The following is a 22,822-nucleotide window of genomic DNA, read 5'->3' as shown; positions in this document are numbered from 1 at the left end:
TGAGCTATCAACTACAAGATTTCATAGAGTTCAAATTTCTTTGACCTCCCCTAAATCACCTCAAATTTTGCACACATGATCTCCTACACAAACATAGATAGTTGATAATACATCTTCATTAAAATGTTGTTTTTTGCTCTGTTATTGGAATATTTGATAAAAGGGAACCCTTGATAAAACAGTCTATGAAATCTTGTTTCAGTGTTTTGAACTATGAAGATTTGCAGCATCTGTGTGATCTTTGCAGCACCTGAACTTTCAAAACACTGAAACAAATCATAGCAGATAAATTTTCATGAGAAAACCTTCACACATATGAAGATTTGCAGCATATGTGTGATCATTGCAGCACCTGAACTTTCAAAACACTGAAACAAATCATAGCAGATAAATTTAAAAACACAGAAATACCCAACATAGATAGCCACATGCATATAAAATTCATCCAACCACCAAAAGGTAACCCACAACCTGTTCACAAACATAGTTCACCCACATAGTTCAACAAACAACCTAAAGTAATTAAAACACATCATAACATCAGGGAAGGGGGGAGACATGACTTTGGCTAGGGCAGCATGCTGCCCCATGATCTTGTAGTCCTCACCGTGGATGGCCACATCTTCTGCATGAGCTAGAAGGTGAACGAAGCAGCCGAACTTTGGCTTTGGCTTGGTGGTGTAGTAGGGGCAGCGCCAAGTTTTGGTCTTTCTCTTGTAGTAGTAATCCACGCCCTTGATCCTGATCTTCTCCTCTTCCTTCTCTTTGAAGGAGGCGAAGTTGCCGCGGTCCACATCCACATCTTCCCCAGAGACATACTACACACACGAATGAATTACATTAGTACATTATAGATTCATGGGAATACACCATGTCAAACGAACTAAATGAACAATATAAATTTCAAGTAGGCTTACCTCACACTCTTCGTCGTCACCATACGCTGGATCGTATGGGTCGTCGAAAGTATAGTCTATCTTCATCCTCTTCCCCCTACCATCATCCTCCTGAATATACAATTACATCCATCACTAGTAAATACATAAGCCAATTGAAAATTTGGATATGCATAGATGACACATTGATCATAGGGCTAATATACTATGATCCTATTTGCATTTTCCATTGTCATGCACACACATTGAACAAAAGAGCTAATATAACTACATATTGAAATTTAGATATGCACACTTGATCATAGGGCTAATATACTATGATCCTATTTGCATTTTCCATTGTCATGCACACACATTGAACAACAGAGCTAATATAACTACATATTGTGAACAATAGAGCTAATATAACTTGAAGCAAATAACTTGAGTAGCATTAAAAAACCCAATCTGTGAGCACTAAAAACAAATCTAATAAGCATGATAGCATTAAAAACCCCAATCTGTTCACAACATCTAGCATTTTTGCAACAAATTTATCCAAATCTAAATTTTTTTTTGAAAACCCCAATCATTGCAACACCTAAAATCATAGTTCACAACATCTAGCTAGCATTTTTGCAACCAATTTATCCAACAAACCCTAGTCCAAAAACCCCCATCCCCCCAACCCATACAAAAAACCCCGGCCCATCCGTCAAACCAACTACTCTAACCATCTGAACAACTATATGAATCACAGTCGAACTAACTCTACAAGCTAAGCAAGTGCAAATGAATACCTGATCCTCCACGACAAGTGAGGGAGTCCTGGATTAGGGGGTATCCGGACAGCCGGATTATATCCTTTGGCTGGACTGTTGGACTATGAAGATACAAGATTGAAGACTTCGTCTCGTGTCCGGATGGGACTCTACTTGGCGTGGAAGGCAAGCTAGGCAATACAGATATGTATATCTCCTCCTTTGTAACCGACCTTGTGTAACCCTAGCCCCCTCCGGTGTCTATATAAACTGGAGGGTTTTAGTCCGTAGGACAACGTACAATCATACCATAGGCTAGCTTCTAGGGTTTAGCCTCTCCGATCTCGTGGTAGATCAACTCTTGTAATACTCATATCATCAAGAATAAATCAAGCAGGACGTAGGGTTTTACCTCCATCAAGAGGGCCCGAACCTGGGTAAAACATCATCTCCCCTGCGTCCTGTTACCATCCGCCTTAGACGCACAGTCCGGGACCCCCTACCCGAGATTCGCTGGTTTTGACACCGACATTGATGCTTTCATTGAGAGTTCCTCTGTGACGTCGCCATAAGGAAGGATGCCTCGTCTTGTTGTTAAAAGCAACATTACCGCCGGGGGAGCTCTGGCTGTCAGCCAAACTTTCCGGCTAGGCAGTTTCGTCATGACTGCCCGTTCGGCCTCTGCAGCGACGATGACTTCTCGGGTCATCAAAAACAGCCTCCACGTCGGCTCGGAAGTCGCCGAGCAGATGGATCCAATGGAGCTCTCTTCCCTAAACGAACTCTTGGATCGCATCGCCGCCTTGGGAGTCGCTACGGACTATGATCAGATTGGGCTTAAACCCGATCAAAGGGAGATTAACTCTCCACTGGTCACCCATCATGTTGCGGTGGTGGAGGAACAATGCGACAACTCTTCCTCTATTTTGAGGACTAATTATGTCCGGATTCCTGAGCTCTCCGAGCCGGATACCCGCTTACGGGAGGACATCACCCAAGCCCTGAACCTAGAATTAGGCAGCGGTCCAGACTTATCGGGTAACACTCCAGAACCCAAACTTCCAAGATCAGAAACTCCTCAGCCCCTGGGTCTCAGCTCGGGTAGGGGTTCGGACTCAAATCCACCCACCCACCCAAACATAAATGATCTTTCCCACATCAGGCAAGAGCCCCATGAAACAGTACATCATTATTGGGCCAGATTCCTCCTTGTGATGAACAAGGTTAAGGACTGTCGCGAGGAAGATGCAGTCTCACTTTTCTGCAATAATTACACGGACAAGGGAATCCTTAACGCCTTAAGTCACCATGACATATCATGCTTCGCTGACTTGGCGTCCATAGTATGAAAGTACTGTGCGATGGAAAACGCCTGGAAAACCGAAACAAAATTTTGGGATAATCCGGCTCCGAATACACACCCAGTCCGAAGTAAAAGGGTGCACTATTGTAAGACACCCGAGCTAGTTGCAAAGAAACACAAATCCTCTACAGGGCATGGAACCGTACTGGAGGGATGGCTTAACGGACCCTGCAAAATTCATAGTACAACGGATACAATACCAACGCACAGCCTTAGAGCTTGTTGGATACTCCGGCAGGTGGCCAAAAGTGGTGAGGATCTTCTTATCCCAAATGCCACAGAGCACCATCCTGTGGATAACAATAGGTGTTAACAGTCTTTGAGACCTTTGCGTCAAATAATAGGCGCAAGCGAACACTCCGCAGCATGGCCAAAATCTGCCACGTAGCAGCAATAAATCCATGGAGTGACATGGCTATTACCTTCAATGCCAGTGATGAACCTAAATTCCAAACAGCCTGAGCACCAGCCGCACTGGTCCTCAGTCCAATTGTGGACGGCTTTCGACTCACCAAAGTACTCATGGACGGCGGTAGCGGATTAAACCTCATCTATGAGGAAACTCTTCAAAAAATGGAAATAGACTGGAACCACATTGAGCAAAGTAGCACAACCTTCAAGGGAATCATACCCAATCGGAAGGCACGATGCGCTGGGAAAATCACACTAGATGTGGTATTCGGTACGCCAGAGAATTATAGGTCTGAAGAAATTACATTTCAAGTGGCCCCGTTCAGCAGTGGATACCATGCCCTTTTAGGATGAGAGGCGTTCACGATCTTCCAAGCCATACCCCATTATGGGTACATGAAGCTCAAAATGCCCGGGCCCAACGGAATCATCACCCTCGCCAGTGATCCGGACACAGCACTCCGCGCTGAAAACAAAACAGCCGCACTGGCCCTCGAGGCATTATCCGAAGCCCTCTCGGCTGAGGAATTAACCACGCTACGCTCCACAGTGGACAGGGACGACGTGATACTCGATAAGAGATCCAAGTATACCTCTTTTAAACCAGCGAATGAAATAGTCAAATTCCAAGTCCACCAACAGACCCTACAAAAACAGCCTCCATCGGGGCACAGTTAAACCCCGCCATGGACGCCGCACTACGAGAGTTCCTGCGCGAGAATTGGGACATATTCGCCTGGCACCCCTCAGACATGCCAGGAATCCCACGCAGGCTGGCCGAGCATAGCCTCAATATACTAAAGGGATTCAAGCCGGTCAAGAAAGCTCTTCGGCGTTTCTCCGAACCTAAGAGACAGGCCATGGGAGAGGAACTAGCCAAGTTATTGGAGGCTGGATTCATCAGAGAGATAAAACACCCGGACTGGCTAGCAAACCTGGTGATGGTACCAAAGAAGGATAAATCCTGGCGCCTTTGTGTCGATTTCAAGGACCTCAATAAAGCTTGCCCAAAGGATCCCTTCCCCCTCCCCCGCATCGATCAAATTATCGATGCTACCGCAGGACACGAGTCATTGTGTTTCCTCGATGCATACTCCGGTTACCACCAAATCAAGACGGCGGATTCCAACCAAGTCGCAATGACATTCATCACACCATACGGTCCCTTCTGTTTCAACACAATGCCTTTTGGGCTCAAAAACGCTGGCGCAACATATCAGCGCATGATTCAGACATGTCTGGAGAAACAAATCGGCAAAACAGTAGAGGCATACGTAGACGATGTGGTCGTCAAAACTAAACACGTCGACTCTTTAATAGACGACTTGAGGCTCACATTCGACAACCTCCGAACATACGACATCAAGCTCAATCCGAAAAAATGCGTTTTCGGCGTACCAGCCGGAAAGCTCATGGGTTTCATTGTCTCCAGTAGAGGTATTGAAGCTAATCCAGCCAAAATCCGAGCTTTGTCACATTTGGCTACCCCAACAGACCTCAAACAAATCCAGAAGCTAACTGGATGCGTGGCGGCTCTAAGCCGCTTTATCTCCCGCTTAGGAGAAAAGGCTTTACCCCTTTATCGCCTCCTTCGGTGCACCGAACACTTTGAGTGGACGGACGCCACCACAGTCGGATTAGAAGAAATAAAGGCCATTTTGGCAACCAACCCTATCCTGGCCGCGCCAAACATCGGCGAACCAATGCTGTTGTACATTACGACAACTCATCAAGTTGTAAGCGCAGTGCTCGTCGTCGAACGAGAAGCTGACGGACATAAATTCCCTCTTCAAAAGCCGGTATACTATGTATCCACTATCCTCACTCCATGCAAATCACGGTACCCACATTATCAAAAGATAGCCTATGCGGTATTCATGGCATCCCAGAAGCTGCGACACTACTTTCAAGAGTGTTCGATTACAGTAGCCTCGGAAGTGCCACTTAATGATATTATAAACAACCGCGACGCTACGGGCCGGATTGCTAAATGGGCCATTGAGCTCCTCCCGTTCTACATAACATACAAACCTCGACGAGCCATTAAGTCGCAAGTATTGGCCGACTTTATCGCCGAATGGACGGAGGCCGAACTCCCTAAAGAGTACGGAGCATACTCCAATTGGATCATGCACTTCGACGGTTCTAAAATGCTGGCTGGTCTAGGGGCTAGCGTCGTCCTGACGTCCCCAACCAGAGATACCGTTCAGTACGTACTGCAAATATTGTATACAGACTCGAACAACGCAGCCGAATACGAAGCTCTGTTGCATGGTCTTCAGATGGCAGTCTCCATGGGCATTCAACGCCTGGAGGTGCGTGGGGATTCAAACCTTGCAATATCCCAAATAAATGGAGACTTTGACGCCAAGGATACGAAAATGGCGGCCTACCGAAACGCTGTCCTAAAAATGTCAGCTCGGTTCGAGGGGCTCGAATTTCACCATGTGGCTCGGGAAAACAATCAAGCGGCGGATATCCTCGCCCGCATCGGCGCAAAACGCGATGCGGCCCCCCAACATATTTCTGGAAAGGTTGTTCAAGCCATCCGTAGTATGGGAAGGGGACACCGGTAACAATAGTCCGGACCCAGCCAAAATGCCCGATACCGAACACTCTGACACAATCGAAGGCTCCGCCACCGAAATAACACCTTCAGCCCACGTAATAATGGCCATTATAGCCCCGTGGACAGAACCATTCCTGGCCTACCTAACTAGGCAGGAACTTCCGAAGGACCAAAATGAGGCACGCTGCATAGTGCGGAGATCTAAGGCCTACAGGGTCCATGAGGGAGAATTGTATAAAAATAGCACTACCGGAGTCCTTCAAAGGTGCATCTCCGAAGAGGAAGGGGGGAACCTTTTGGCAGAAATCCATGCCGGACTCGACGATCACCACGCCGCAGCCCGGGCTCTTGTAAGCAAGGCCTTCCGTACATGATTCTATTGGCCAACGGCCCGGGCAGATGCACAGGACTTGGTCCAACGTTGCGCCAGTTGCCAGCTCTTTGCAAATCAAAGCCACATGCCACCCACCGCCCTCCAAACAATCCCCATTACGTGGCCCTTCGCGGTCTGGGGGCTTGACATGGTTGAACCCCTTAAAGGGGAACCCACAAGAAAAAATACTTACTGGTCATGGTGGATAAATTCACCAAATGGATAGAGGCCAAACCTGTTAAAACAGCCGAATCCGGACCAGTGATAGACTTCATATCTGGGGTCGTACACCGTTATGGCGCCCCCCACAGCATCATCACTAACAACGACACAAACTTCACAGCCGATGAGGTAAAACTCTGGTGCAGCAAAATGGGCATCAAGCTCGATTATGCTTCAGTCTATCACCCACAAACCAACGGCCAAGTCGAGTGAGCAAACGGTCTTATAATGAGCGGCATTAAACCCAGATTAGTGCGTTCCTTAATAGAGTCTAACACGCACTGGGTAGAGGAGCTCGACTCCGTACTCTGGGGGCTGCGGACAAGCCGAATCGTAGTACCGGATATACACCCTTCTTTATGGTGTACGGCGCAGAGGCAGTCTTGCCCCGTGACATAATTCATGACTCACCTCGAGTGCGCATGTACGAAGAAAGAGAAGCCGAGCTCGATCGGCAGGACAGTCTGGACACCCAGGAGGAGGAACGCGACATAGCCAAAGCCCGTTCTGCATTTTATCAGCAACAGGCTCATAGATACCAAAGCAGAGAAGTACGGGCCAAAACTAATAACGTTGGCGAACTAGTTCTATGCCTGCCGGATAAGAAAAAGAACAAGCTGGAGCCCAAATGGGAAGGTCCCTTCATTATTGACCAAGTTCTGACCGGTGGAGCGTACTGACTGCGGGATGCATCGACTAGTCGACTCGAGCCGAACCCATGGAACGCGGCCAGGCTCCGAAGATTCTACGCCTAGCACCGGACTCTATGTTTGTCCCCTCCCTTTGTCCATTTTTTGCATATACATTATCTGTCTTGTTTTTCTTTCTTCCTTTCTTTTATTCTTTCTCTAGGCCTTCAAGGGCCAACTTGTGCCTCGCTTGCACATTATAGATGCGCTAGCCGCGCTCATCATACCTGGGGGCTTCTTTCATAGAAGCTTAATTATTTATCTGGGCCTCAGGCCTCGCACATGTGTCATGTTCCGCATGTACCTTTTTTCACCATTATATGCATCGATACGACTTAAGTTTTGGCCAAGCTGGGTTGCCTGGCTCTTGTATTTATGCCCTACGTTCCCGTTAATTCGGCTAGGGAATAAGGGGAGCACCTCTGCGATTGTTACTGCCAGGTCAGCCGGATGTGTACCTCAGAATGGGTGAAGCCGAAAGCTAGCGTTCTTAAGGGAATATTCGGTCGGTGAACAAAAGATGATTTTTATTTATTGTCCATATTTGCCCCCAGATGTTTTTCCTGCGTTTCCTATCCCAGTCCGGACATGCACTTTAGGGCATGCTTACCCAGGAAAAGGAACCCTTAACGGAACTATTCTCCTTGGAAGATGTTTCTTACTACCCATGTAATATAAGATAACTAGTTGGGCACTTGTCTGTTCAAGCACTAATGACCCCTACGCCTGGTCTCCATGCATACCCCGATTTCTATATAACTGAGCGAGTATTCGGATACACTCTGGACTGTCGGGTCCCGAGGTTGAAGCGAAAAGGTCCGCCAAGACAAATGATCTACAATCCGGCTAGAAGGCATTATACATGTCACTTTAATTACATAGTCATGCAGACCGACTAAATTCCTCTTCTATACCATCCAACAGGCGATCTAGCTTACAATCCTATTGGGAATACTTTGCGGCTAATTCTACTTGCCCATAAACTAAGCTAACGGGGATCTCTTTTCTGTCGGGCCCCACAGGTCCGACCTCGGCCATGTGATTCGGGTCTGCCTTGGTATACCGCATCTTCACCATGGCCCAGGCTTCTCTGGCACCCTGTCAGCAGGCCGATATCTTCCATAATTGGAAGCGCCGCCGTGCTCCCTTGAGCTTCTTCCTAAGCTCTGCAACGCCCTCTGGCAGGGAGACAGATGGCCACAAGGCCTGGTGTTGATGTCAAAACCGGCGGATCTCGGGTAGGGGGTCTCGAACTGTGCGTCTAAGGCAGATGGTAACAGGAGGCAGGGGACACAATGTTTTACCCAGGTTCAGGCCCTCTTGATGGAGGTAAAACCCTATGTCTTGCTTGATTAATATTGATGATATGGGTAGTACAAGAGTAGATCTACCACGAGATCGGAGAGGCTAAACCCTAGAAGCTAGCCTATGGTATGATTGTATGTTGTTGTGTCCTACGGACTAAAACCCTCCGGTTTATATAGACACCGGAGAGGGCTAGGGTTACACAAGGTCGGCTACAAAGGAGGAGATATCCATATCCGTATTGCCTAGCTTGCCTTCCACGCCAAGTAGAGTCCTATCCGGACATGAGATAAAGTCTTCAATCTTGTATCTTCATAGTCCAACAGTCCGGCCAAAGGATATAATCCGGCTGTCCGGAGACCTCCTAATCCAGGACTCCCTCAGTAGCCCCTGAATCAGGCTTCAATGACGATGAGTCCGGCGCGCAGTATTGTCTTCGCCATTGCAAGGAGGGTTCCTCCTTCGAATACATCACAGTAGAATTTGAATACAAGGATAGTGTCCGACCCTGCAAAATAAGTTCCACATACCATCGTAGAGAGAATAATATTTCCGCAAATCTAATTTGCTGACTTGTTTTGGCAACACAACATTATGCCATGGCCCGGTGATTATTCGAACCGTTTCCTTTAACTAGCCCCGCACATAACGCGAGGCAGTTTTTTGACACGTCTTGTCAAAGCAAAGATCGTGTCGCCTTATCATGGGATTCTCATCAATACGGGCGTGGGTAACCCAACCACGGCATTGATTACGGCGCTTGGGGGATAAGCGAGTTTTACCGGGCTAGTGGGGACGCTTAGTTTCGCCCGCCCATATAAAGGGATAAGGATTCACCTTTTCATCCACGCCTTCTTCCTCCTTTGCTCATCCGTTTTCGCACACTCGAGCTCTAGCGCCCAAGTCCGCACTTCCCACCTCAACCTTCTCCAACCATGTCCGGAGCGGGAGGCAGGTGGATGGTCTTCTCCATCATGGAGGGAGACATCAAGAAGCTGAGGAGAGCCGGATACCATGCCCGATGACATCGCGCACCAGCTCCCAGATGAGGGGCAGCTCATCCCCACCCCCGAGCCCCATGAGAGGGTAGTGTTCCTTACCCATTTCCTCCGCGGACTGGGATTCCCTCTCCACCCATTCGTCCGGGGGCTCATGTTCTTCTACGGCCCGGATTTCCACGATCTGGCCCTGAACTTCATCCTCAACATCTCGACGTTTATCATCGTGTGCGAGGCCTTCCTCCGCATCAAGCCCCACTTCGGCTTATGGCTGAAGACCTTCAATGTCAAGCCGAAGGTTATGGGCGGCCGCCAGGCGGAGTGCGGAGGCGACATGGTGGGCAAGATGCCCAACGTTACATGGTTCGAGGGCTCCTTTGTGGAAACCATAAAGGGGTGGCAATCAGGGTGGTTCTACATCACGAGCCGCGTGACCCTGCATGGGCAGCGAATCCCGAGTTCTGATCTGGCATCCCCATGCGGCTCACCTCCTGGAAAGAGAAGGGCCTGTCCTGGGGCAGTTTGGAAGAGCTGACCGGACTCCAAACATGTATTCAAAACATGGTGAACAAGAAGCTCAAACTCGTCAACGTAGTCCAGGTCATGCTCGTCCGCTGGATCCTCCCGTGTCAACAACGGGCCTTCAACTTGTGGGAGTTCGACCCGACCCAGCACCAAACTCTGAACAGGCTCTTCGACACAACACACGAGGATGCCTGGAAGGTGCTTTTCGAGGGCGCCGAGGTTCCCCCACCCATTACTGAGGATCGCGGATTCAGCGCGAAGCGCCAAGCCAGTGCGGTAAGCTGCTGTACCTCTTACAGGATACTTGTTTTTCATAGTTTGACTCTATGCGGGATCTAAGCTCCCGTTCCTTTGATAGGACTGGCAGAAAATGGCCGGACAGATCGACCGTCCGGCTCCCTTGCCTGATGGAGATGCTGACTCCAGATCCTTACAAGGTGCCAGAGAAGACCAAGAAGGCCAAGGGAACCCGAAAGAGTTCCCGACGCCAGGTGTTATCGGACTCATCGTCCGATGAATCTGCGGTGCACTCCTCTCCCGAAGACGAGGAGGAAGAAGAAGATGCTCCCCCTTTAGTTGGGGGAGACAAGAAAAGAAAGGCCGCCCCAACTGGGGGGGGGGGGGGCGAAGGGTCCAAGAAGGGGAGAACTCTCCTTCCGGACTACTCTACCACCGGCGCCGACGGTGAAGACGAGTGGCTGCCCAGGGCCAAGCCCCTAGGGAATTCGTAAGTATTCGGATACCAGAGTAAGTCATAGTATTCCTTTGCCGCACTACTTCACCTAATGCCGAAATATGATTATGCAGGCCGCCCCGAGCCCGTATCGATGTATCATCGGACGGCTCCCTGGGCTCGTCGGACATGGATAGCGATCTAGTTCCGACCGCCACCTCCCCATATCCTGTGGACGACGCCGAGGTGCTATCTCACGAGGCACCGGGTCGAGGGGAGACAGTCCCGGAGGCGCCTCAAGGCGGCCTCCCGGACTCCGGAAGCCGAGGGGACAAGGCCCCTGAGAGCTCCGAGTTCGGCCCTCAGCCTGACACCGCGCCGGAACCTCCAGTGGTTCCGGGCTCGGGCAGGCGGCCTCCTTCTAAGAGGGGCAAGACGCCTATGCCGGTGACCTCTGTCCATCCAGAGGCACCGGACAATCTGCTGGAAGCGCTTCGCATCGCTTCCATCGATGAGGAGCACCGTACTACTATGAGTGCGGTGGTCCAGAAGGTTCAGTCCGCCAAGAGCGGATTGACTGAAGCCTGTGCCAACCTTCTAACATGCTTTGAGGTAAGTGTTTTAAAATATAGGAAAAATATTACCGCATAGACAGTAGCCCCTAATGCTTTGTTCGGTGTTCACAAAGAAAAGCCAAAAAGAGGATCAAATAATATCGCAGGAGTCTAATATAAGTATGTCAACATGCGTATGCAGGCCTCGCTGCTGGCCTCCGCCGCACTGTCTGCGGAGGTCGCCGTACTGAAGCAGGACCTCGAGGGGTCCAAGAAAGAGCTCGGCCTTGCCAAGAGGCAGCTCGAGGAGAACAAGGGTAAGTAATACCCTGTCTATAGATATGTGTATATATAAAAGAAGACGCGATTGCAAAATGACAGGATCATCGTATATTTGCCAAGGGCCACGACCGAGGTGGCAACCCTGAAGCAAGCACTAACCAAGCCGAAGATAAAGCGGCCAAGGAGCGCACCGAGCGGGAAAAACAAGAGGCTCGTGTGGGCGAGGTGCAGCAAGAGCTCCAGGCTCTCGTGACGAATCACGAGGCGTTGGAGCTTGACTCGAACACGCGAGAGTCTGAGCTTGCCGCGGCCCTCGAGATCGCAAAAAGTGCCAAGGCCGAAGCACAAAAGGCCCTCCAAGAGATTGATGCGATGAAGAAAATGCAGCGGGTAAGGCATTCTATATGCAAAGCAAACATGTAAAAATAAATTACCGATTACTTACCCGAATTCGGAGCTCTCCAGGAGTATTCACAGATTTGCCCCGCAGCGTGTCGGATGCCGCACAGTTTTACCAGGCCGAGGAGGGAAGCTCAATGGAGAAGCTGCTCTGGTCTCAGTATACTGAGACCGAACACCCGATGCCTCTGAGCGACCAGCTAAAGCAGCTGGTCGAGCTGCACAAGGCGGCCGAACAGGCCATGAAGGGCCTTATAGTCCGGTTGTGGCCTGGCGACGCCCTTCCGAACAGCTACTTCGGCCTGGTGAGGCGGCTTGTGGATGCCTGCCCACGGCTGGAGGTCGTCAAGCGGTCCGTCTGCATTGAAGGTGCACGCCGGGCTTTCGCCCGTGTGAAGGTGCAGTGGGCCAAGCTAGACACTATGAAGCTGATCAAGGAAGGGCCACCACAGGGCAAGGAGCATCGCACCCCCGAAATTTATTATGAGGGTGTCCTGAAGGGTGCCCGTCTTGTAGCGGACGAATGTTCCAAGGATGTAATATTTGAGTAAACTTGCTCGTGTGATCCTGTATGATGAAAACTTGTTTCATATGCGCTATGCAACGCTTATGTGAATTTAAAATATTACCTTCTGTTTGGCCGTTTATCCAATCTGAGAGATGGCTAGTCCTCGGCTTCTACCCCCATGCCACGAGTGCTGGGGTGTTCGGGATAAACCTGAGCACTCTTGTTCCCATGTTTGGGTCCTTCGAGGGAGGTGCTCAGCACAACGAACAAGGCAACCGGACTAATAATGCTTTATCACTCCCACTTAGCCATAGAATCCTATAATTTTAAATTTTGGCGAAGACCCTGGTATTTGGATGGCCGAATTCGGGGCGCGATACACGCCTTTAAGCCGGACAGGGCTGGCCCCTCGCCCTAAGCGGCATAAGTCTTTAGGGACTCAAAAACCTCTCCGAACAGCGACCAGTCTCTCGCCTTATCATGACAGTCAGTTTTAGCTTTCTCTACTGAGGTTCTAAGCCCGGCAGAACCGGGGCACAATCGCAGTAGTTCTCCTAGCGCTACCTTAGCCGATAGAGTGGAACGTAAGGTACCAAAGCATAGGAGCCGGGCAAACCCAACATTTGACCAAAGACATGATTCAGAGCTGATGCATATAATGCTATAAGTTCGGGGTGCCGCACTTGTGAAAGTGTTCGGACTTTTCACACCATATTGTGGGGTACGTAAGCCCCTGGTGTATTAGCCGTACCAAAGTGTACGGTTGCAAGGCGTCGTTAATGGACACACACACACATATATATATATAACAAGAATGCAATAATAGTCGTGATGTTATGCATTGTTTATTCAAAAAGGTGCGTTAAAGCAGAATGATACAGATAGTGCGACAAGCAAAGAGTGGGACTATGTCCCTTCCAAGGGCAAGCTGGGGAATAGTACTAAATCAAATATTTCGCTCATTATTGTAATCCACCTGGGAATTCCGTGGTGTGACGTAGCTTTCTGCATCCTTGGTTGCTGCATCATGTGTTCGGCAATAGTGCTGCCAGACAGGGTTTCTAGAGATTAAGGTCCTGAAAAGAGAAAAATAACCAAACGGGAAGCCCCTAGTGCGGTTTAAGCCACGTCTTGGGACGTGCCGCAGTTGTTCCCCCCTCCCTACCTGTGCCCATGGTATTTTTAATACGTAATTATGTACGCGTGGCACGAATTTCGCCGTTTGGCTGGGACTGGGGTGGGGGCCGCATTGCTACACGAGCTCAGATCGTGCCAGGCGGTCTATTTGCCGATTGCTCCGAGCGTGCTTGAAGGTGTCCGGGTCTTGAAACGCCGAACTGGTGGATTGCCTTGACAGGCTGTTTTGCGCTTCTGCTGCGAGGGCCGCAGTGTGATCCTCTGTTCGGAGAGAGCGCTCTGTGTTTCCATTGACTGTAATAACCCCACGAGGTCCTGGCATCTTGAGCTTGAGGTATGCATAATGCGGTACCGCATTGAATCTCGCAAATGCGGTTCGCCCGAGCAGTGCATGATAACCACTGTGGAACGGGACTATATCAAAGATTAACTCTTCGTTTCCGAAGTTATCCGGGGATCCGAAGACCACTTCTAGTGTAATTGAGCCTGTGCAATGGGCCTCTACGCCTGGAATGACGCCCTTAAAGGTCGTTTTTGTGGGTTTGATCCTTGAGGGGTCTATACCCATTTTGTGCACTGTGTCCTGATAAAGCAGGTTCAGGCTGCTGCCGCCATCCATAAGGACTCGAGTGAGGTGAAATCCGTCAATGATTGGGTCCAGAACCAATGCGGCGAATCCGCCATGATGGATACTAGTGGGATGATCCCTACGACCGAAAGTGATCGGATAGGAGGACCATGGGTTGAACTTTGGGGCGACTGGCTCCAACGCATATACGTCCCTGAACGCACGCATCCGCTCCCTCTTGGGGATGTGGGTTGCGTATATCATGTTCACCGTCCGCACTTGTGGGGGGAAACCTCTTCTGTCCTCCGGTATGTGGCTGCCGGGGCTCCTCCTCGTCCTCGCTATGTGGCCCCTTGTCCTTGTTTTCGGCAATTAACTTGCCGGCCTGCTTGAACACCCAACAATCCCTATTGGTGTGATTGGCTGGTTCTTCTGGGGTGCCATGTATTTGACACGAGCGATCGAGTATACAGTCCAAGCTGGATGGACCCGGCGTACTTTGTTTGAATGGCTTTTTCCACTGACTAGGTTTAGAGCCTTTGAATCCGGCATTGACTGCCGTATCCTCGTTATTATTGCTGTTAATGCGGCGCTTATGTTTGTTGCGACGTGACCTGCTATTGCCGTCCTTGGTATCCGAAGTACCATGGTTCTTTGATATGTTATTACTACGAGCCAGCCAGCTGTCTTCTCCCGCACAAAAGTGGGTCATGAGTGTCGTGAGGGCTGCCATAGATTTCGGCTTTTCCTGACCAAGGTGCCGGGCTAGCCATTCGTCGCGGATGTTGTGTTTGAAAGCCGCTAGGGCCTCTGCATCTGGACAGTCGACGATTTGATTTTTCTTTGTTAGGAACCGAGTCCAGAATTGCCTGGCCGATTCTTCTGGCTGCTGAATTATGTGGATCAAGTCATCGGCATCTGGTGGCCGCACATAAGTGCCCTGAAAGTTGTCGAGGAATGCGGCTTCCAGATCTTCCCAACAGCTGATGGACTCTGCTGGCAAGCTATTAAGCCAATGCCACGCTGGTCCCTTGAGCTTTAGTGGGAGGTATTTAATGGCGTGTAAGTCATCACCGCGGGCCATGTGGATGTGGAGGAGGAAATCCTCGATCCGTACTGCGGGATCTATTGTGCCGTCGTATGATTCAATATTTACAGGTTTGAAACCTTCTGGGATTTGATGATCCATTACTTCGTCTGTGAAGCATAAGGGGTGTGCGGCGCCTCTGTATTGGGCTATATTGCGACGCAACTCGAATGGGTCTTGCCCGCTGTGTTCGGCCCGGCCGGATTTACTTTTACTGTATCCGGCGTGACGTTTATCGTCTCGCGTAGTGGCACGCCCCCGTGATCCGTAGATTGATCTTTCATGCTTTGCTTTGTCCTCCAATATGTCTCGCAGGTCTGGTGTATCTCCCCATGCCTTTTTATTTGAATGGCGTCGGGGTGCAGGCTGAGTTTTTGGCTGCAATGCCTCTCTATTGTGGCCACGAGGTGGCCGATCAGCCGCATCATACGCTTCTTCCTCCAGTCGAGGTAGCAACTTGCACTTAGGGTAACTCTTGGAGGGGCGCTCGAGTTTATATTCCTCGGCCGCAAGGACTTCAGTCCATCTGTCAGCTAGCAGATCCTGATCAGCTTGAAGCTGCTGCTGCTTTTTCTTAAGGCTATTTGCCGTGGCTATAAGCCGGCGTTTGAAGCGCTCTTGTTCGACGGGATCCTCTGGCACAACGTATTCGTCGTCGCTGAGGCTTTCCTCGTCTTCGGAGGGGGGCATGTAATTATCATCCTCCGTCTCTCCATCTGTCGCTCTCTCAGGAGGGCTGGCTCCTCCATCCTCCTGCTCTAAATCTTGCTGGAGGGGATTGTTGTTGTCTTCGGCACTATCCGGAGTGTTATTATCTCCTGTGCCGGTATCACCACTTTTGCTTTGGCGGGAGTTAGAGCGGCGCCGCTGACGTCGGCGCTTGGGTTGCTTCTTGGAGGGGTCATCCTCCGCTATCTCATCGCCATTGCCTTCTATGGGTGTATCCACCATGTATATATCGTATGATGAGGTGGCTGTCCAGCGCCCTGTGGGCAGTGCTTCCTCTTCTTCTCCTGCATCGTCGTCCATACCGTTGATGTCTTCGGAGTTGAAGTCGAGCATGTCGGTTAAGTCATCGATAGTGGCTACCAAGTGGGTTGTGGATGGGCCGCGAATTTCTTCGTCGTCCGCATCCCAGTCCTACCGGACATAGTTCGGCCAGGATCCTCCTGACAAGGAGAGAGACCTTAATGAGTTTAGTATGTCGCCAAAGGGCGAGTGCTGAAAAATATCCGCGAAGGTAAACTCCATGATTGGCGCCCAATCGGATTCGATAGGAACGGGCGCGGGCGGTTCAGAGTCCGTGGCCGGAGAGGGATCCGACAGTTTATCAACACGGCGCTCGTGCAAGGTAAGGTTGATGTTTGGCTCGATCGCCGCTGAGGGTAAGGCCTCCATGGCGAGGTTCATCCACCCGTCCACTGACGGCGCAACTGGCTCCTAATTGAAGGTCGGGGCGGCTGCCTGTGCGATCTCCTGAACACTGTCCGACGGTAGAGCTAAATCGTGCTCATCGTGACCGCGTGACGCACAAGGCAGAGGCTCGAATCCGTCGAAGATCAAGTCTCCATGGATAACGGTCATGTAGTTTAAGCTTCCAAACCTGACCTGGTGGCCAGGGGCATAACTTTCAATCTGCTCCAGATGGCCAAGCGAATTGGCCCACAGTGCAAAGCCGCCGAACACGAAGATCTGTCCGGGGAGAAAAGTCTCACCCTGGACTGCATCGCTATCGATGATAGTAGGAGCCATCAAGCCTATCGGCGACGACACAGAGGAACTCTCAATGAAAGCACCAATGTCGGTGTCTAAACCGGATGATCTCGGGTAGGGGGTCCCGAACTGTGCATCTAAGGCAGATGGTAACAGGAGGCAGGGGACACAATGTTTTACCCAGGTTTGGGCCCTCTTGATGGAGGTAAAACTCTACGTCCTGCTTGATTAATATTGATGATATGGTAGTACAAGAGTAGATCTACCACGAGATCGGAGAGGCTAAACCCTAGAAGCTAGCCTATGGTATAATATTATGTTGTAGTTGTTGTGTCCTACGGACTAAAACCCTCCAGTTTATATAGACACCGGAAAGGGTTAGGGTTACACAAGGTCGGTTACAAAGGAGGAGATATCCATATCCGTATTGCCTAGCTTGCCTTCCACGCCAAGTAGAGTCCTATCCGGACACGAGACGAAGTCTTCTATCTTGTATCTTCATAGTCCAACAGTCCGGCCAAAGGATATAATCCGGCTGTCCGGAGACCCCCTAATCCAGGACTCCCTCACCTGGGCAACACCTTGCATCACCTACCGAACTTGTTCGTGCAGGTGGGAGAGCTCGGATAGAAGATCACCCGCAGACCCGGGCATTCCTCCGCAGGACGACCCGTCAGCATACGTATAGACATAACGTTGTTAGTCGGCCTCTTCGCCGAACTCCTTTGAAAGGATTCGTTCAAGCACTTACTGAAAATGCCGCGTCGAAGCCGCTTATTCTCCTTCATGGAGTCTGCAAGCTGGGCTCGAACGTCTTTTAGTTCCACGCTCAGCTTGATATTGGCATCTTGGAGATTGTTTTTCTCCCGCCTAACCTCAGTCAGCACGCGTTTGCCAGCCTCTAGCTGTCGCATAACATGCTGGTCCTCCGGATTTTCTTCGGATTCATCTGCAACATCTATTGTTAGATCTGCAGCCACGCCGCACACTATATGGTAACCATCATTCTTTAATGTAAATGTTACCAGCGGGTGACTTTTTCGGTTCCTGCAATGCTGCAGCAGCTGCCCGCAGTTGGGTCTTACATTCCTCTAGCTCCTGTGACAGCCTAGTATTCTTCTCTGTAAGAACCTGCATAATAAAGATGATCCTTAAATCAGTTCTGCTAACCGTTTCAAGTCTCAGGGGCTACTGATACATATAAATCGTCAGATTTACTTACCCATACATCCTTTACATACTGATCCGTGGCTCTGGCTAGACCATCTTGAGCAGCTCGGAGGTACGCCTCTCCAGAATTGAAGGCATCAAATGCCTCTGGTGAGAAACAAGCGTCACAGAGTACGGCCCGGCGGCGCCTATGATTCATGGCACTTTCCACTTCTGAGTTTGTAGCGGATAATCTATCCGCATCCTCTGTAGGGGGAGTATCCGGCGCCCGCCCCATATCGGTTTCCGCCTCTATGTCTGGTCCTGGCGCCCGACTGGTGGAAGCGTGATTAGTAACATCACCGGACATATTCCGGCGAGCGTTTTTTCTGTTAAAGAAACACGGGCGTCGTTATATTTCGAGAAAGACAACAACCACAGAGTGGGGTTTTTGCCATACCTTTGCGCCGGCGTCTCCGTCCTGACTGCCTTCCTTTTTGGCCTACCCGGCCTCGGCGCCTCTTGCGGGCGAGTTGCTGCGGGTTCGGCAGGGCGTCCCGAATGCCTTCCCTGTAAAAATGCCATGTGTATATGGTGGGTGAAGTGTCTAAAAGGGGATCCTAGTTTTTGGAGTTGGGATTTTTGGTTTTTCTTACGTGCGATGCAGGGAGCAGTCCGGGATAGTCGGCCGTAATGGCCACCATGGCATCATCGCAGCTTAACTGATAGAACTGCCGGTCTATCAGCTCCACGAATATAACAGGATATTCTTCAAGTCCGGAATCAAGGGCCTGGTCAGGGTCCTCTGGTTGTGGAGAAGGGCTGCTGACCTTCTTTATGGCTTTTCGCAGTTCCTGCCGCAAAGTGGCAAGGTGAATACTTATGACAAAAAATATGGGAGAAATGGGAGTAGGGAGATATAACTTACCCAGCTTGGAGGATTGTACATAGAGAATCCATCCCGTGGCTTGATGCTGGTGAACTCCTCTTCCTCACCCTTGAACAATTCGGACAGAATTTTCGTTAAGGCGGCAGCATTGTACGGACCCTTACACCCACAGCGGGTGGCATCATCCGCCCCGTTAAAACACCACAAGGGGTGTCCATGATATTGAAGTGGTTGCACTCCCCACATTATGCAAATCGACATAACTTCGATTACTGTCAATCCTGATCGAGCCAGCGCTTTAATCCGGTTCATCAGATAGAGGACTTCTCCATTGTCTTCCACCTGGGGGCTCTGTGGGCGCCAACTTCGGCATTTCTTCAGAGGAGCATCGTTGAACTCAGGAAGACCGCGACGAACAGGTTCCGGAAGGGGAACGTCCTCCATATAGAACCATTCTGAAGGCCAGTCTTCGGACGACTTCTTCGGGGTACCGGATAGGTATCCGGTATCGGCGATGCGCCATATTTCGGCTCCGCCCACTTGATAAAGTGACCCCCTCTGTGTGCGAGGGACGAGGAAAAATAGCCTTTTCCACAGCTCCAAGTGAGCCTCATAGCCTAGGAACAACTCGCAGAGAGCAAGATAGCCGGCGATATGTAGGATGGAGGCGGGGGTGAAATTGTGTAATTGGAGGCCGTAGAACTCCAGGAGCCCGCGGAGGAACGGATGAATTGGAAATCCGAGTCCCCTTAATAAATAGGGAACAAGGAAGGCCCGTTCCCCCATAGAGGGGCAGGGAAAGCTCTCTGCTTGCTCCCCGCCATTGTAAGTGGCAAGCCCGGCTCGAATGGGCACCATATACGCCGGAGGGAGAAATCCCTTAGTCTATAGTTCGACTAATCGACTGTGCGGGACTGAACACCTCTCCCAATCATCGGGCTTAGGGCTACGGGGGCGGGAGGAGGAGCTGCGGAGGTCAGCCATGCTGGAATGGATCTTTCCGAAACGCGCTCTGATGGATTCTCGCTGGGGGAGGATTGTATGGATTGGATCTAAGGATCCCCATCCCTTTAATAGACAATTTACTTATCTAGCTAGGGGGGTGAATGTAAAAACGCCCTGGCGCCTCGTATTTATTCGACGCATGGGAGATAGCCCTTATTGGGCACAGAAGCCAAGAGGTCCAAACATTTATGGGATCGGACACTGCTTTATAAATGCTCAGAAGATGGAGAAGAACCCGCCTTGCAATACCAAAGACAACTGTGCGCCGGACTCATCGTCATTGAAGCCTGGTTCGGGGGCTACTGAGGGAGTCCTGGATTAGGGGGTATCCGGACAGCCGAATTATATCCTTTGGCTGGACTGTTGGACTATGAAGATACAAGATTGAAGACTTCGTCTCGTGTCCGGATTGGACTCTACTTGGCGTGGAAGGCAAGCTAGGCAATACGGATATGTATATCTCCTCCTTTGTAACCGACCTTGTGTAACCCTAGCCCCCTCCGGTGTCTATATAAACCGAAGGGTTTTAGTCCGTAGGACAACATACAATCATACCATAGGCTAGCTTCTAGGGTTTAGCCTCTCTGGTCTCGTGGTATATCAACTCTTGTAATACTCATATCATCAAGAATAAATCAAGCAGGACGTAGGGTTTTACCTCCATCAAGAGGGCCCGAACCTGGGTAAAACATCGTGTCCCCTGCCTCCTGTTACTATCCGCCTTAGACGCACAGTCTGGGACCCCCTACCCGAGATCCGCCGGTTTTGACACCAACAACAGGCGGCGCAACGGGGGCATCGGGATGGACTGCGCCGCTCGACGCCGTCACCTTCTGCAGCGATGAGGCGGAGCCTGCCACATCCGTAGCGGTTGCGAGTTTCCCCGCACCGCTGTGGACGCCGCCAACATCCGCGGTCACCGCGCCCTGACCCTGCAGCTCCACCACATCTCTGGCCGGTGCGTCGGCGTCGCCACGAGCGTCGGCCATCTGACAGATGGAGGCAATGAAGGTGAGGAAGAAGATGCGGTGGGGGAGAGAGAGACGGTGTGGTGGAGGCAGTGGAGGAGAGCAAGACGACGACGGCGTGCAGAGGAAGACGATGCGGCAGCGAGTGGATTTGGGGGAAAATGGTAGGGGCGATGGAGGTGGTTGCCCTCTTTATATGATGGGACATTTCAGGCATGTCCATGGACACGTGCTACCCCATGACCGCGCTCTTGCATGCTCCCATGTATACGTGGCCCCACTCGTCAGCTAACGGTCAAAGGCATTGACCCGACGGCAACGTCCGTTATAACCAGTTATGAGGGTTTCGGGCAAGGGAGTGGGGAAAAGTGAGCAAAAGTTAACAGGGTGGGGATGAATGAGTAGAGCTAAGGAACCAAGGGCACAGAGATAAAAATCCCTTTTCTATATTGTGGCATGAATGTTCAGATCCATAAGGTTCAAGACAAAAGTTTAATATTGACATAAAAACAATAATACTTCAAGCATACTAACCAAGTGATTATGTCTTCTCAAAATAACATAGCCAAAGATAGCTCATCCCTACAAAATCATATAGTTTGGCCATGCTTCATTTTCGTCACACAAAATGCTCCCATCATGCACAACCCCGATGACAAGCGAAGCAATTGTTTCATACTTTAGTATTCTCAAACTCTTTCAACTTTCACGCAATACATGAGCGCGAGCCATGGACATAGCACTATGGGTGGAATAGAATATGATGATGGAGGTTGTGTGGAGAAGACAAAAGGGAGAAAGTCTCACATTGACGCACCTAATCAACGGTCTATGGAGATGCCCATCAATTGATGTCAATGCGAGGAGTGGGGATTGCCATGCAACGGATGCACTAGAGCTATAAATGTATGAAAGCTCAACAAAAGAAACTAAGTGGGTGTTCATCCAACTTGCTTGCTCACAAAGACCTAGGGCATTTGAGGAAGCCCATTGTTGGAATATACAAGCCAAGTTCTATAATGAAAAATTCCCACTAGTATATGAAAGTGAAAATATAAGAGACTCTCTATCATGAAGATCATGGTGCTACTTTGAAGCACAAGTGTGGAAAAAGGATAGTAGAATTGCCCCTTTTATTTTATTTTATTTTTATATTTGGCCTTTTTTTGGCCTATCTTTTTTTTCTTTTTTCTTTTTTGGGACAATGCTCTATTAATGATGATCATCACATTTCTATTTATTTACAACTCAAAGATTACAACTCGATACTAGAACAAAGCATGACTCTATATGAATGTCTTGTATGAAAAAAATATGAATGGTGGCTTTGCCACAAATACGATGTCAACTACATGATCATGCAAGGCAATATGACAATGATGGAGCGTGTCATAATAAACGGAACAGTGGAAAGTTGCATGGCAATATATCTCGGAATGACTATGGAAATGCCATAATAGGTAGGCATGGTGGCTGTTTTGAGGAAGATATAAGGAGGCTTATGTGTGATAGAGCATACCATATCATGGGGTTTGGATGCACCGGCAAAGTTTGCACCAACTCTCGAGGTGAGAAAGGGCAATGCACGGTACCGAAGAGGCTATCAATGATGGAAGGGTGAGAGTGCGTATAATCCATGGACTCAACATTAGTCATAAAGAACTCACATACTTATTGCAAAAATGTACAAGTCATCAAAAACCAAGCACTACACGCATGCTCATAGGGGGATAGATTGGTAGGAAAAGATGATCGCTCGTCCCCGACCTCCACTCATAAGGAGGACAATCAAAGAAACA

General features: G+C 49.8%; 1 protein-coding gene across 1 annotated transcript; it reads right to left on the bottom strand.

The window, feature by feature from the left end:
• Positions 1 to 340: 340 nt before the first annotated feature.
• Positions 341 to 21,044, bottom strand: LOC147976375 (uncharacterized). The gene is made up of 5 exons (XM_087520836.1): positions 20,828 to 21,044; positions 16,299 to 16,306; positions 918 to 1,007; positions 532 to 818; positions 341 to 368 (listed from the first exon to the last, which is right to left on the bottom strand). The coding sequence occupies exons 1-5, from the start codon at positions 21,042 to 21,044 to the stop codon at positions 341 to 343; spliced, it is 630 nt and encodes a 209-aa protein (XP_087376962.1).
• Positions 21,045 to 22,822: the final 1,778 nt, after the last annotated feature.

Source organism: Triticum urartu, chromosome 4A, assembly GCF_056163025.1.
Source record: "Triticum urartu cultivar PI428250 chromosome 4A, HENAU_Tu73, whole genome shotgun sequence".
NCBI lineage: Eukaryota > Viridiplantae > Streptophyta > Magnoliopsida > Poales > Poaceae > Triticum > Triticum urartu.
The sequence above is the reverse complement of the archived record's forward strand: the minus strand, read 5'-3'. Positions and strand labels throughout refer to the sequence as shown.

Coding starts and splice junctions, on each gene's coding strand:
- LOC147976375 (XM_087520836.1), bottom strand. CDS start 21,044: ATGGCCGACGCTCGTGGCGACGCCGACGCACCGGCCAGAGATGTGGTG. Junction 819..917: donor GTGACGACGAAGAGTGTGAG/GTAAGCCTACTT, acceptor TCGTGTGTGTAG/TATGTCTCTGGGGAAGATGT. Junction 369..531: donor CCCTTCCCTGATGTTATGAT/GTGTTTTAATTA, acceptor GATTTGTTTCAG/TGTTTTGAAAGTTCAGGTGC.